The 15,804-nt window shown below is 41.8% G+C and overlaps 1 protein-coding gene across 6 annotated transcripts in view; it reads left to right on the forward strand.

The window, feature by feature from the left end:
* Positions 1-15,406, forward strand: part of furina (furin (paired basic amino acid cleaving enzyme) a) — a 62,168-nt gene extending 46,762 nt beyond the window's left edge. For all 6 annotated transcript variants that reach the window (XM_040200652.2, XM_040200644.2, XM_078084863.1 and 3 more), the window contains 9 exons: positions 1,878-2,050; positions 3,135-3,347; positions 4,254-4,354; positions 5,098-5,201; positions 5,402-5,519; positions 7,955-8,134; positions 8,229-8,353; positions 9,720-9,842; positions 11,146-15,406. In XM_040200652.2, coding sequence (XP_040056586.1) covers positions 1,878-2,050; positions 3,135-3,347; positions 4,254-4,354; positions 5,098-5,201; positions 5,402-5,519; positions 7,955-8,134; positions 8,229-8,353; positions 9,720-9,842; positions 11,146-11,753 — 1,745 coding nt within the window. In that variant the 3' untranslated portion in view covers positions 11,754-15,406. The remainder of the gene's footprint in view (positions 1-1,877; positions 2,051-3,134; positions 3,348-4,253; positions 4,355-5,097; positions 5,202-5,401; positions 5,520-7,954; positions 8,135-8,228; positions 8,354-9,719; positions 9,843-11,145) is intronic.
* Positions 15,407-15,804: the final 398 nt, after the last annotated feature.

Genomic DNA, 15,804 nt, shown 5'->3' on the forward strand with positions numbered 1-15,804 from the left:
AAATCATTGTTGAAATATATTAATACCAGCTGGTGTGCAAGTGACACCAAATGGCGGATTAAACTCTCTGATATGTTCCAGTATCTCCTGTAAATTGGTGCAAAAACACCAAACATCATATGCACCCTTCAACACAAAGTACAAAATGTACCTGACAAAGTGCAAGGGAAAGGTATTAGGAGACATTCCTCGCTGACTCTCGATTTTGATGTGTCCTCTCTCTCCACCTTGTTTTATTCGATCCACAGAAAGCTGCGACTCAAATGTGAGAGTTTAATGCGTTTTATCTTTTTTTTAATTCAATCTTTCTGAAGGTTTTAGACAAAACAATCATTTTAACACATTACCACTTTCCAAAGTAGATTTTTTTTTTTCAGGAATGATTAATCACTTAAAGGGGTGGTCCTGATGTCTTGAAGTGAGGCTGTATGAGGCCCTTATCTTTCGTCAGCGTATTGCCTCGCACTGTGAAACCCTCACTTTTTACTTTTCAGGTACTAAATATCACAGCAGCCATTTGTCCTAATAAAGGTTAAGACTTTGACTGCAGTTCCATAATTGATGGCAATGTGAAAACCAACTGTTAGACAGTGACCCGCAGACAGAAATCTGCTAATTTACGAGAGAAAGATAGATACAAAATATGAGAGGGGGAAAATATTGTGAAATGTGAATTTGTTTGTTCTAAAAATGATGTTGCACCCTACAGGGAGGGAGCTGTTTTGAAGTTAGTGTACTCATTTTTTTAAAAACTATTTTTATGACATTTTATTTTAGCTTTTTCAAGCAAAAAGCTCTTCCTGCATATTTCCAGCTCCTCAAAGTCTAACCCCGTCTGAATAGAGCTGTAACTCTTCATAATATCCAGATGGCCAGCAAGAATATAGCACATGGCAGCATCATCTCTATTGTAACAAGTGGGCTGCGTGTGAGCGGGTAGGCGGAGCAGGAGGTGGTACCGTGCTGTTAAAACCGTCACTTTAAACCAGACTCATGGATCTTTTCCATCAGAAGAGTGAGAAATTAGAACTGGACTGCAGAATAAAGAGGCTATTTCGGAGTAGTGTTTACATACTTGGCCATTAAAGCAGGTTCTGATGAATCACAGGCAGATATCAGAACAATTAAGCTTAACGGACTTAGTTTTTGTATGAGCAAAACCACTGGTACGGCTCTTATCCATCTCTAAGTTAGCAACATTTAATTATTTAAATAATTTATTTACAAAGTATGAACTATACTTTCTCTATATCTATTAATTTCCTGAATCATGTACAGGCAAAGCATAACTGTCACTTATATTTTATGAATAAGCCGTAACTGCTTTGAATGCTATGATTTACGTGAGCTTTTTTAGGATCTGAGAGTTAACAAGCGACTCATCCCACTGGATTGTGCATATACATAAAAATCGTTTCCACACTGATGCAATAACTGCCCTGGTCTCTAGATTTTGGGATGGTTGAATATATGAGATGATGACTGGAAATACTTCTCCTCCTCTGCGAATCATGCAGAAGTGCAGGCTGCCATGGAAACACTCGCAGAATCACTTTTTTGTTATCTGTGATTTCTCAACACTATCCTTGGTGAAACATTACAACAAACACCTTCCCTCCTATTGTTTTGTGTATTTGTGTGTGTTTTTATTAACTCTTAAAGTATACCTTGACGGATGACCGTCCGGTCTGAGATTAAGTTAAGATTAAGATCTTGGTCACTAGTAATGGATGACGTGGCCTCAAGTTTATATCCATTTACCTCACTTTTTGATTATTAGGCATTCGATTTGATATAAAATTTTACCCATTGTAAAAAATATATATACATATAAAAAGATGTATACTAAGACACCCTTTCTGTCTGTCGCCTGGAAGGTGTCCGTATGCTGGATGGTGAGGTGACTGACATGGTGGAGGCCCAGTCCCTCAGTCTGAACCCCCAACACATCGACATCTACAGCGCCAGTTGGGGCCCAGAGGATGACGGCAAAACCGTTGACGGACCCGCCAAACTCGCCAAAGAAGCCTTTCTGCGTGGAGTGACGGAGGTTTGTGCTCGTCAATGTTTTTGTGGGACAGAAATTATTTACTGCATGTGTGTGACTTCCTTTCATTAGCAATTAAAGTGTTCGAGCATGGGAGAACACGAGCACGAAGAACAAAACAAATTTTTGAACCGGACTCTTCCGAATGGAAGGGAATGTCCTCTAAAAGCCTTCAGAAAGGAAAATCTTTAAAAAACAAATAGGAGCAGCACTGAAAGAAAGAATGAATGAAAAGTTAGTTGAAGGGTGCTTTTTAAGCTGCCTGCTCATCTTTAGTCTCTCAGTTTTCTTTCTTAGTCGGCATGTGGTCTCTTCATGTCTGAATTAGTTTTTAAAAGAAGTCTTAAAAGAAACATATTTTATTTATTTCCACCAAACCGTTACTGGAGCTTTGAACAACATGACAAGAATTTATAATCAAAGGCTTCCTAACACGGATTTTGTCAGTAAATAACAATATGGCAATCTGAATATTAACCTGAAATTGACCACGTAGCTAATCCTTTGATAAATGGCAGCGCCTTTTTGTCTCTTTCATATGAATAGATACAATGAATTACCTTAGATGAATAAGCATACAGATCCCACTGCAGGCTCTCACATGAACAAACACAATCATCAAGCTATCACTATTTCTTGTTGTAGAGCAGTGGAATTAAAGCCATGAGCACTCTACACTGACTACAAAGATAATTGCCACAGTGCTGTCAGATGGCGGTGTGGGTGGCGAGTATCTGGGTTTCATCAATGCAGAGAGAGAGATGGTTCTAGTCCATATAATAAAGCCGCTCTTAAGAGGAAAATTATTGCTCTTCAACCGGCTGAGAAGTTGAATGATTTAACACAAGCAGCCGTTGTCATTTAGTGTTTTTTTGTATTGACTTCTTTCATGCACCGTATAGCTCTTTTTGATTTACTAAGTAACCACCCTGGCCACTGGGATGCGTGCTGCATTTTAATGGTCCTTTTGGAAATGGGTCCTGAAAAAAATGTGCTATTATCGTCAATTTCTGGTTTGTGTGATCCAATGAACGAATGATGACGTGTTTCTGTGGTTGTTTTTCTGAATGTATTGTACATTATCCAGGGTCGTGGTGGTTTGGGCTCCATCTTTGTTTGGGCTTCTGGTAACGGAGGGAGGGAGAAGGACAGCTGTAACTGCGACGGCTACACCAACAGCATCTACACCCTGTCCATTAGCAGTTCCACCCAGAACGGCAACGTGCCCTGGTACAGCGAGGCCTGCTCCTCCACCCTCGCCACCACCTACAGCTCGGGGAACCTCAACGAGAAACAGATAGTGAGTGGTGCTTTTCTCTTATTATTCCTCTTCCTGTTTCTCACAGGATCTTAACTTCTGCCCCTGTGTTAAGAATACTTATTCCAAGGTAAAGTTTCCCCAGCTTCAGTAAGGCTGTTTAGGTGAACCTATTTCCTCCTTATTGTATTAACTGTGCAAATTTCATTTAAACATTTTGAAACCTGCATTCTTTGCAGACATATTTACTATCTTTCCTGCCATCGCTGGCCTCAAACAATATAAAAGTTCTTCCTGAAGAATTTTCTATAACACAAAGTCAATATATATAACAGCTTGACCTCTTCATTCTGTCCTCCCTTTCTTCTTATTTTTTTTTTTTTACTAGCATACAGTTGAGCAGCCCCCTGACATGGGGCTCGTCTCTCAATGCCTCAGTGCTGTACTCATTTAATTGTGCTTTCACTCATAAACCCATAAAGGAAGACGTGGAGTAGAAAAGAGAAGGTGGAATCTCTTGGGTTCTGCACGACTGAATACGTTAATGTCTACTTAGTTGTTTTTTTTTCACTTATATTATTCTTCTCTTTCAAATGAAATAAAAGGGGATTGTTGACGCTGCTGAATCCATATTTAAAGCATCAATGTCCGTCCTGCCACTGTATTTATTAAAAGATTAGTTCTTGAAGGCTCTGCATTCGCTGTCACAGGGACGAGGTTTTTTTTTTCTTTTTTTTTTCAGTGAATCAGTATGACCCGCTGTATGAGATAGTGAGCCAGGAAGGGATGAAGGGGAAAAGTCTTGTGAATATATTTTAAGAACATTTAGGATTTGTGATATTGTCTGAGGACCGACAAGAGTTGGAGAACTGAATTGATGAAAAATATTTCTCCGCTTTTTTGTTCAGAGCGGTCTATTAAAGCTTTATCATTTTCATCCTCCTGTAGGTGACTACAGACCTCAAATCAAAGTGCACAGACTCGCACACAGGCACTTCTGCCTCCGCCCCGCTGGCTGCTGGCATCATCGCTCTTGCCCTTGAGGCCAAGTAAGTACTTATCACCATATTCTCCCCAAGATTTGCAATTCTCTTCAGCTTTGAAGTCATTCTAAACTTCCTCATCTGCCTATTTTCCTGACCTTTGTTGATTAAAACATCATTGTAATACTAATGAAGAAGTTTGATTATTCTAGAGTGGTCATTTTCCGACACTTCATGCACACAACATTGTTAGAAAGCTTAAGTAGTTTGAATTTAATCCCCACACTTCACCCCAGTTCCTAGCATGCGGTAAAATTGCAAATTGGTCATTTATTGGCAGCAGGTAAAATCTTTTTCTACTTTTTTGCCAGCGATTTTAACACGCGCTGCAGGTGCTGCTTGTTTATGTGTCCATTCTGCTCAATTATCCCTTTTTATGAATCACTTTGTAACCCCTCTGCCTGACAGCCTTACTGTGAATTAACAACAACAGCACTAATCGTTCTGATCCATTCTCGCAGCATTAATGGACGGACAGACCAGTGCTGAAAATAAGTAATTAGTCTTGCAGCAAAAAATCATTAAGACCTCCTGTAACCACTTTTGGCCATCCAAACCTGCACGGCAGCAGGCAAGATAACCGGTTCTTCTGGGCAGAAATTGAGTTAAAGCTGAATTTTAGTGTACTTCATAGTGTAATTATACAGCTGTCCACCTGTAGGTTAAGACTCATTGTCAGATGTGTCCTTTTGACAAAGTGTGTCTCCTGTGTCTGTCTGTCTGTCTGCTTGCGCATTCACAACTTCCAGTAAAAATCTGACCTGGAGGGATATGCAACATCTGGTTGTACGAACTTCTCACCCGACTCACCTGCTCACCAACGACTGGAGAACAAATGGGGTTGGGCGCAAAGGTACAGCAACTCCTTCCAAGTTTCTTTTGGCGCTCTGCAGTTTGCAGATGCCTTTTAGGCTCATATGATTATAATAAACCAAATTTTAATTAGAGATGCAAGGCCTAGAGTTGAAAAGCGGAAATGTAACTAAGTTGTAGCAGAGAGAGTGAGCTGATCTCAGCATTCATGTGTCCTCTTTTCTCACTTGGTCCCTGCAGTTAGCCATTCATATGGATACGGTCTCCTTGATGCCACTGCTATTGTAGCGCTGGCTGAAACGTGGACTAGTGTGAGTGCGCAGCGGAAGTGTGTGATCACCATGGTCAGTGAGCCAAGGTTAGTACGTTGTACATGCACACCCCATTCACCTCACCGCTTTAATTACAATAGTCTTCTCACAATCTCACAGATTGCAACTACTTAAAACAGATTAGACAAAGCCTAATTCTAAACAACATTTTAGAATTTTTGAATCTGCATGTTGTGCTCCGCTGCCTCACTTGAGTGACTTATAACGCAATGTTGAATGTTACATTTTTGGGACTTTCAAACAAAAGTTTAAATTTTAAACATACAGTATGTTATTTATTTTTAGAAAATATATGGAAGGAGGAATGTGAAAACCTATTACTTATTCAATTTAATAGTAGTGAACATACCGCTACAGAACGGAATAAAACAGCTGTAGCTCGGTGTTGCCATTAAGCCGCATGAAAATATTGCCTGGATGTTTAAGCCGCTGTGACCAACAAGAGACATTGACATTAAACTGGTTTAAAGCGCAGGTGCTTGTGCAATACTTTGCTGCTGTCAGTGACCGGTTATGTCTTCATCTGCTCCTTCGGATCAGGCGCGCTGGTAGAAATGTTCCTTCGGCTTGACGGGGAGCATTTAGAAGAGAAATATGAATTTGTGTTACTTTGGTTGTTAAGACTGTAATTTCTTTCTTGGCCCTTTTTTATTTATTATTCTTGGTGTCACAGCCTTAACAAAGCCCAAACGTGTCGTATTCATTATGCACTCACTGTCCCCACTCGCTGGGTTGGAGGTTTCTCTCTCACTGCAGCTATGAGATGCTCAGAGCAGATGGTTTGAGCGTCTGGGAGCAGCAGTTGAGACATGTTGTTAAATTTATATTTTGGGTGTTTAACTGGCTCACTTATCAAGAGTGACTGGAAATAAGTCTTCAGGCATGTTTCCGGTGTCTCGGCTATATACAGGGATCATATCTCGCAGAATCATGACAGTTGGGTAAAAAGGAGCTATTTTCAGGGTAAGCAGCAGTACTGCACCGTCATGGTGGCAGGAGTTTGCACAATTGAATTTGTGTGAGTTAGTCTAACCTGGAGTTTAGATTTGGCTTAAAGTATGAAGTCCGCAGGGAAGCTCCTGAAAGCATGCGTCTAACCAAATGAGTGAGCACACGGGTGTTGTTTCAATACGGATTTATCGTCCGCCGCTTCAATGTGACATTTAATGTGACGGACTAACACCCAGGTATGTGGGTTACGCACGCTTTCGTCTTAAAAAGTTCTGAAAGAGAATTTAGATAATTTAATGCAAATTACATTTGGTATCGCAACATTAAGCATTACTGCAAACTGGAGCATTGCAAGAGTTGGAACCTCTCGCAATATTTCCGACAAATGATTTATGTTCTAGAAACTCCAAACCACCAATTTGATGTATATTCCTCGGGTTTGGCTGCCTACCAGAATGCTTTTTGCTGGTTCTGAAAAGCTTAATAAGCATGTACGGTCACATCTATTCTAGTTATAAAGGGATTTGATTTTAAAATGATAGAAGACAATGTTTATGTGTGTTATTTGTAGATAATAATGCATTCGACCAGCACTGCTGAGAGATACTAAATGCCAGGAGAAAAATTAGGAATTCCAGGAGAAGCAACTGTGCAATCTTATGTTATTGTCCAGGCATCTTTTAATATGCAGCAATAGTGTTTACCATCATCACAGGGGTAATTTCCCCCTGTAACTGCAACTGAAATATTGATAACAAAAAGAGCCAAGCTTGTCTCCCTTCTTTCTTGATTAGATGCTCTGCAACAGCGTCACAAATTTGACTTCTTTCAGGCCTTTAATCTCACCTCGCCGCAGTTGTCGGATGACTATGACAGATCTGCTTCAGCGGCAATTTGTATGCATTTCTGCTTCCTTCCTTGTTTTTGTTTTGTTTTTTGTTGCTACTGACAAACACCAAAAAACACATGACCAAACATGCAAATGTTGAATTTTAATAGTGTTTTTTAAAAACATTCACCGTATGACGTCACTGGCATGTACTGAAGAAAATTGCTGTAAATTAAGCATTGGGACTTTTCCCGAGTGAGGCTGCTGCAAAGGTCAAAGGCATTTCTACAGCTCTAAAATGCATCATGACAAACATTTCAGACTCAACCTGGAGGGACTGGGACATTTCAGTGATCCCACCACCTTGAGTCACTGAACCCCTTTGTCTCTATCCTCTTGCGTGTAATCTCCTCTAAAAAGAGAACGGGGCTTTACTTCCATGGAGGACACCGGTGCTACACGCTACGAGCGCGCTAATCCTGTTCAAGGCTTCGAACTCTTCACCCTCTGCAGACTTTCTCTATGGTGCGGAGCCAAGCGTTGCACTTGCACAATTATCTGCAGGGCAGATTATTCCCAGCTTGAAAGCAGCCAGTAATGATCTTAGCGGCGCATAACCTTTATCTAACCTACGTGGCTGTCTTGATGTCTCTTTCATGTGTCCTTTCTCGTGTTTGACAGAAACATTGGCAGCCATTTGTCAATCAACGTGAGTGTGGACGCCTGCATCGGGACGGACAGTCACGTGACATCGCTGGAGCACGTTCAGGCCCGGCTCACTCTGTCCTACAACCGCAGGGGGAACCTGGCGATCCACCTCATCAGTCCCTCCGGCACTCGCTCCACTCTGCTCCACCCAAGGTAGGAACACTCTCGTGCGAATACACACGGACGAAAAAGGTCAAGTTGGTAAAAACCAACTTGTTTACGCTGCCTTATCTTGGTTTTCCTGCAGGCCTCATGACTACTCATCAGAGGGTTTCAACGACTGGGCTTTCATGACCACTCACTCCTGGGATGAGAGCCCCACTGGCGCGTGGATGCTGGAGATCGAGAACGTGGCTGGTGCCAGTGATTACGGTAAAGCCTCTTCGGGGGTGGATTTTCCTGCACGTTTCTGTGCTCCTAACTAGAATTTAGTGGTTGCCTAGTTTTTTGTCTTTTGGGGCATATTTAAAATCTGGATAATGATTCAAGATAATGATTATTGATTAAAGCTGCTTTCCTTGCTGGAGTCTTTGGGGAAGGAGTTTCTGCTTCTGATGTTTAGTTCCATATGATTTCACGGCAAGCGCATGTGGACCTGCTGACAAGTATTGAGAATAACTATATTGGGGGAGGGGGAAAACAATATGGTTTCTGAAAGTGAGTTGTTTGCTCATTTACATTACAAGGTCACATCATTATTACATTTAGGCCATTTCATAGTGATTCAAAAGTTCCTTGTGGTGACCTAAAATTAGATGACTACTTTTCTGATTGAGTGTTTTATATTTTCAGTAAAATGAGAAATCTCAGGGGGACATCTTCATAATGTCTGCTGTTTTTGTCTGAAAGCCTAACCGATTTAAAATTATATTGAACCAATTAAAACTGTAGACTCTCAATTAAGAAGCTGAAACCATAGAAAAAAATGCAAATTAATGTTCGGTCCATTCAGACGATCCTTACTTGAATTGTGCAGGAGTGCTTTTTTTTACTATTTAATCAGTTACTTAGTGTATTTAAGCATATGTACAGTGCAGGTGTATAGGCCGTGTTCCTGCCTCTTGTCCTGTCAGTGAGCGTAGAACGAGGCAAGTGCATTAAGTGTGCGTCTCATCCATGAGGCCACCAGGACAATACAGAATGACCTGACATGAACTGTTCTGTTGAGTAGAGTTCAGCTCAAGGGTAAAGGATTCACTGCCAGGAGATAAGCGAGCAAGTGGCTCCTGCATCCAGACATGCTTTTTACTCTTTATAGTAGCCGACTTTGGAAAGCTCTGCATTAACCAGTATTCTCATTGCAGGCAGCAGAGTGAATATTTCCACCTTTCTGTTCGTTCTTGCATTCTCCAACAACTGTCTGGATCTTCGTCATCCACCCACAACACGCTACTCAGAAGCCAAGAAAATCCTTGAAAAAACAGAAAAAAAAAAATTTATTTAAAAAATACTTATAAACGCATCACCCCTCCCTCCTCAGCAAGAAAATGTTCACTTAAGTGGAACCTCTCACAATTCCCCTCACATGAATGCTTCTTCAGAGATGTGCACTTAATAACATTCACATTAGGTACAGATTGAATCAGTAGCTCATTTTAAGGAATCATTTTATGCATAAGTCTACTATTATAGGATACATTTAAAAAGTCCACCTTAGGGAGTGTCAGAGCTCCTCTCTTTTTGACAGGCCTATTTTGTCTCTGGGTTAATTTGATTTTATCTCCATTTCTCCGCACAGGTACTTTGACCCAATTCACCCTGGTGCTGTATGGCACCGGCTCAGTGTCCTCCAGCTCCACGGACGACGCTCAGCCTGAAAATGGCAACTGTAAGACCTTGGACCTGAGGCAGATATGCATCGGTAAGACTAGCATGTCTTGTCCAAAGCTTGTTCCTCCCGCTGACGGGAGGTTGTGTAATCATATGTTGTGTCACGTTGAGATTTGACGTGTGAAGCAGCGTTTGAGGTGATCAGAATGAAATATTCTCCTGTGTGCTCAGCTGCGTTTGTTTGAGTTGCATGTCTCTTTAACTGTTGTCAGAATTCTCTTTATCAAACTAAACAAATGAAGGCCTAACTTCTGCTTCATATCTATACACCTTTTACCCATTCACATTTTGGACAGTTTTGTTCGGTCAATAGCAGTCTCGTTGAATGAAAGTAAACGGTGAAGAGGGAAAGGAAGTTTAAAAGGCAGAATGCATTTGCCGTAATGCGATCAGGGAACCCATCGGTTATTGTCTGACATATGATTTAAAGTTGGCCTTTGAACTGGTTTAACTGTGAAACAAACTGGTCGAACACGTTGGTCTTGTAAATTGCTAATCCGACTGTCACAGGCTAACTTTAAATCATATGTCAGACAGTGAGCAGCACACAGAAAGGGGAGTCTCGACCACACCGCGACCTCAGACCCAGGCCCCTTGGCCTCGAGAGACTTATCCATGGTTAGACCGATGATGGGATTGACCTCTGATGAGATCAAGCGGCCTACTGGAGGTCCTTTTTTAGTAACCCTATTTAAATAAAATTGTGCCCATTTTGCCGTTTCCTAGCTAATCCAAATAATGCTCTAGGCAAGGTGTACGACTGTCTATGTGCACCTACATATTGTCTGAACGGTGACAGTGTGACCTCTACAGGCTATCAGAGGTACCTACACACCACCAACACATGATCTGCATTAGGGGGTCAACAGAGGTTAATAGATGTATTTGATTATCATATAATATTTTCTCATTGTCACGTATTAATCAATGCTCTCTGATTTTGGGATGATAACTGCAGTGTACGAGTATATTGTCCTCCTCTTTTCTCTCAGCTCGGTTCCCCCCAGCACCCAGTCTGTTCATTGCCATCACAGGCAATGGTCTGCATCTGGAATGCCTCTGTTGAATTTAACATGCTGCTGTCAGCATATCAATTAGTTTTCTTAGTAAACAAAATATCTCTAACTAAAGTGAAAATGGCGACTTAAAAGCAAAATTGCCTCACATTGGAAAAATGAAGATATAACTGTTACATATTGTGCACCTACATATTCACTATGGCCTCTGTCAGGGCACCAACCCTCTCTCTCTGTGATTGGGTTGTCTGACTTGTATAAAGAGGTCAAATCAGTGTTTGCAGCTTCTAATCTGGGTTTTATTTCTCTGTGTTGCAGAGTGCGACGCGGGCCACTACCTCTTTCAGCAGAGCTGCGTTAAAGACTGTCCCGCAGGCTCGTCGGTGGGCTCCCAGCCCCTCAACTACACAGTGGGGAACTTCATACCACCAGCTTCCGTCCTGGCCTGCCTGCCCTGCCCATCACCCTGCCTGACCTGCAGCAGCCTCAGCCCTCGGGCCTGCCTGTCCTGCCCCACTCACAGCTCCCTGGACCCCATCAGTGGCACCTGCATGCACCTCAACCAGTACATGCGCGAATCTCCTCGCAGCTTCATAGTGGGAGAGGGGAACCCGGGGACGCAGCTCCAGCTCAGCTCCCGGCTGCCCATCACCATCGCCGTGCTCAGCTGCATGGCCATCATCGCCACCTTCGCTGGCACCTTCCTGCTGCTGCAGCTGCGCTCCGGCGCGCTCATCAAGCTGCCCTCTCTGGAGGCTGGCAGCGGCCTGGGTGGCAGCTTCAGCCTCGGGGGGAATCGGGTGGTCTCGTACCGCGGCATCCCGACAATGTGGGGGGATGATGGGGTCAATACAGACTCTGACAACGAAGAGTTTGACGTCCAGAATGAGAGGACTGCCTTTATTAAAACACAAAGTGCTCTTTAATGCCTCCCCCACATGCCTCCTGCTCTCCTGCTTTTAAAGTCTTCTCACCTTCATTGGTCTAACGATTTGGAGCAGTGGTAACAACCCTCATGCAGTCTTTCTCTGGCTTTATCGGTCAGCTCTTCTCTCTCGTTTCTTTTTGGGTTCTGCCTGGGATGGTCTAAGCTTTGCTATGCTCACGCTTGGGTGCTTCTCTTCAAACTGCTTCTCTCCCTCCTCTTGACCTCCATAACTAATTGTGTCTGTCTGTGCTGAGCCCATTTTCCCCTCTGGTTCCTTTTTGTTCCAGTTAACAAACGCGTTTTTTTTCTTCTCATTTTTCTCTTTTTCTTTCCATCAGTCTTGGTGCAGAAGCCAGACAAAATTGTTGAATGTGAGGAGTGTGTGAGCGTGTACATCTGATGAGCAGTGTTCTGCCTTTTCTAGAGAAGCTAAAGCTGGCTCTGTCACATTTAGTGTTTTAACTTTAAACTGATATGAAACATTGTATGATGAGGCATAAAATCAGATTTGAAAACATGGATTCTCCTGTCAATTAGTGGCATCAACTTCCAAACTGTTCATAAAAGCATTGCTTATCTGTAGCCATGTACAGTGAATTTAAAACGTCCACAAATCCAAAGTTTAATAGGAGTGAGGGGGGGGGGGGCTTCAGTGCTCTTATTGTACACAGAGCCTGCAAACCTCTCTCTCCGCTCTGGCGGAACAAACCAACAAAGCTTCTTACAGACTGCTGGGATTCAAGATGGACTCAATCTATCCCGGTTTGAGAACTTTAAACTCTCTTGTGCTCATCTCCTACCCAATCGTCACATGGAAAAAAAGTTCAATAAATGAAAAGAACAAACAAAAAACCCATACTCACACAGGCTTCTCGCTCAACCCTGAGGCACAATCCCTTCCAGGGGCATTTAATTTTTGTGTTTGATGTCCTCACATCCCGGGCTGAGAGAGAAGCAGCCGACGTGCCGATGGGACTCGGAACAATATGTGACTGTTGAGCACAAGAGCTTCTCAAAAGCAGCCGGCAGGTGTTGTTACCTGCAAGTGATTCCTTGACAGAGCAGACTCATTTAACAATACATCAAGGCTTTCCCTTCTTTTCAGAGTACATTAACACTACAAAGATACACGCGGCAAACTGCATATCATAACAAACTTCTGTGGATGTGTGAAAGTTTACTGATATGAAAAGGTTCTCACTGAAAGTGATGCTTTCATTTCCTCCTTTGCTTCATAGAATTATTTAACCCGGTGTAGCTATTTTGAATTCATCGATCTCTTTTGCTTTCCTTTGTGTGAATTCTTTCCACTACAGAAACAGCGAAACTGGCTGAGAGAGGTTGTCATGGTGATGACATGCATAGAAAACTGCAGCTGCTCATCCTGTTTTTTCATCTACCTCTCATATCAGCAAGGCTTCACACGCCGCTAGAGGAGCTGTTAAATAATTTTAGAGGTCAAAGTATACTGAGGTCGAATATGACCGGCATGTTGGGAAAGATTTGAGAGGGTAGGCGGGTCAGTTAAATTGATGTTTTAGAAGGGACGAGCAATTGTGATCCAGAAACTTTAAATTTGCTGTGTAAAATCTATTCTGCTGAAATTACGATCCCTTTCTAAATGTATTGTCTTGAGGGTCTGCCCATCTGGGCTTTAAAACCTGTTATTGAAAAGAGAATGAGTGGAAGGATGTCCAAAGAAGTGGGCGAGCATTTAAGTGCAAAATCAAAAGCGGAACACCTTTTTTGTTCATACATTTATGTCACTGACAATCAAATCCTTTCCTTATTTTGTGGGTAAATAGGTGCACAAACATACAAAACTATCAATTAAACCACTTTTGTTCTTTCTCTGAGGGTCTTAGTCGCAAATATTCAGAATTGTTCAGAGAGAAAAACGGTTTCCAAACCAATACCATCCACAATCCGCTACAAAAAGATGAAGAGGTGTGTGTGTAGTGTGTGCGCGTGCACGTGTTTGTGCGTGCTTAATTCATCTCGGATGGATAGTGCAGGTGTAGCGCATTTGGCTTATTGCTGCAGTTTCGGCCAGGAAGCACTAAACGGGATTGGAAAGAAAGCCAAGAATTTGGATTTAGAGAAATTGCTCTAAAAAAAGAACGACTGTGGCTCCAGAATAATGAGTGTGTGCTGCATAGCTTTGTTTCATGTACATCAGTGCCTACTGCCATTTAGACTTCGATCAAGTATAAGGAGGATGCTAATTTAGAAATGTAATAACTACAGCCTCAGACTGAAGCCACAGTCTTATTGACTTCCAGCTCAGTGTGAAAACAGATAATGGGCTAATGTGGCACAGAAATTGCTTCCATAAACTGTTTTCTTAAGAGTGGATGCAAAGCGTTTACTTCTCTAGGAGAACAGCAGTGTGCGACTTTCACCAATGCAATTAGTATTGATGCGCAGTCTTATCAACATTATCCATTGTGCATCTCCTTGCAAAAGATTTATGTCTTCCAGAAAGAATAAAGTTCATCCTGAAGTGCAACATTTTGGGGGTGTTCAGACAGGTTTCTGCAGCCACAAGGATTAATTCATCTCCGCTTGATCTTGCATTTGCCGCATCTTGAAGAAGAAAAAAATGAATGCGAGCAGCATTCAGTAGACAGTGTTTCCAACAGAGGGAGCTGCTGAACACCATTAACAGCCAGATCAATCCTTTCACTGCAGGAATGTGAAGGAAACTGCACACTAAAAGATGAAGAGGGTCCCTTATTGTGCCAGCAAGCAGCTCATCATCGTAGCGCTGCCACTTCACCGGCACTAAAGTGTTAAGCTTTTTAATGTGGAAAGTAACAGAAATGTTACCAAGAAATATATCTTCTCTTTGCAAATGTTCTCCTCCAGCTGTAAAGCTTCTCTTGCTCATTGAAGTCATGGGGGCTTTTTTCTTGTTACAGCGGATTTATTCCATTTGGAGCTCGATGTTGCTTCAGTCCTGCCTTTTGGGGTTCAGTCAATAACGTGTTCAATATGAAGTCTGATGGATTTGATAGGAGCAATATCTTTGGCATAACCAAAGACAATCATTTTAATGCTGTCTGTTTAGTGTGACGTCGTGTCGCTTTCAGGTCGTCGCAGCCCGTCTATCCCTTTCACTCGCGTCAAAGTGCTTTTTCACAGCTTTTTTTATATATATATATATATATATATATATATATATATATATATATATATAAAAGCATCTGCAGTGACGCTAAATGTTCAGTAGCTCTGAAGGAAGGAAGTAGAATGTATTACATCTCCATTAACTTAAGGGCTGAGTCAGACCTGTGAGCGTCAATGTGTGCACATGCTAGTTTTAGCATCAGTTAAACACTTGGTGGTGGTGGGGGGGGCAGAGGGGGTGTTGTTTAGTGAAGCAGCCTCAGACAACTTTGTTGATCTCCTCCCACCTCCTCTAAAGGTTCCTGGCTGCACACAATACCTTACAGATTTGTGACTTATCAATAATGTGCAAGAATTACTATCTTACATGGGACACAACTCTAAAATAAGGCCTATTTTTGTACTATATGAATGGTGCAGTGTAATTTTCTTGTAATTTAAAGATACTCTTGTTTTTCTCCTTTATTTAATTGATGTCAATTATAGATTCTACTAAAAAATAAAGATCTATGCAAATTTGAATGTGTTTTTACTAAATGAAATGCGCTAAAGGGAAATATGACTCAGATCATTCTGTCACAAAAAGAAAGCGATAATTGTACATAATTGTTTCCTGGGACTGATTTATTGATATATTAATGTGATTGTTTTACTGGTGCATGACCATGTAAATGGTAATATACTGTAAGCTTATGAGCTTTTTGTAACAGTCCAACGCTTCGGACCACTATTTACTATTTATAAATCCTTCTGACTACCAATCCTCTGTCAGCAGTGTAAAGCAGTTAAACACAAGTTCAATGCTTCAGTTTAACATTGAGGCTCTTTTACTTATGGGGGTGTGTCAGATTTGAGTTTCTCTGCTGCACACAGGCGGCACACAGGCAGTTGCAAAGCAGGTCTGACTAGAACACATTTGC

The sequence above is a fragment of the Gasterosteus aculeatus genome, chromosome 12 (genome assembly GCF_964276395.1).
Source record: "Gasterosteus aculeatus chromosome 12, fGasAcu3.hap1.1, whole genome shotgun sequence".
Lineage (NCBI taxonomy): Eukaryota > Metazoa > Chordata > Actinopteri > Perciformes > Gasterosteidae > Gasterosteus > Gasterosteus aculeatus.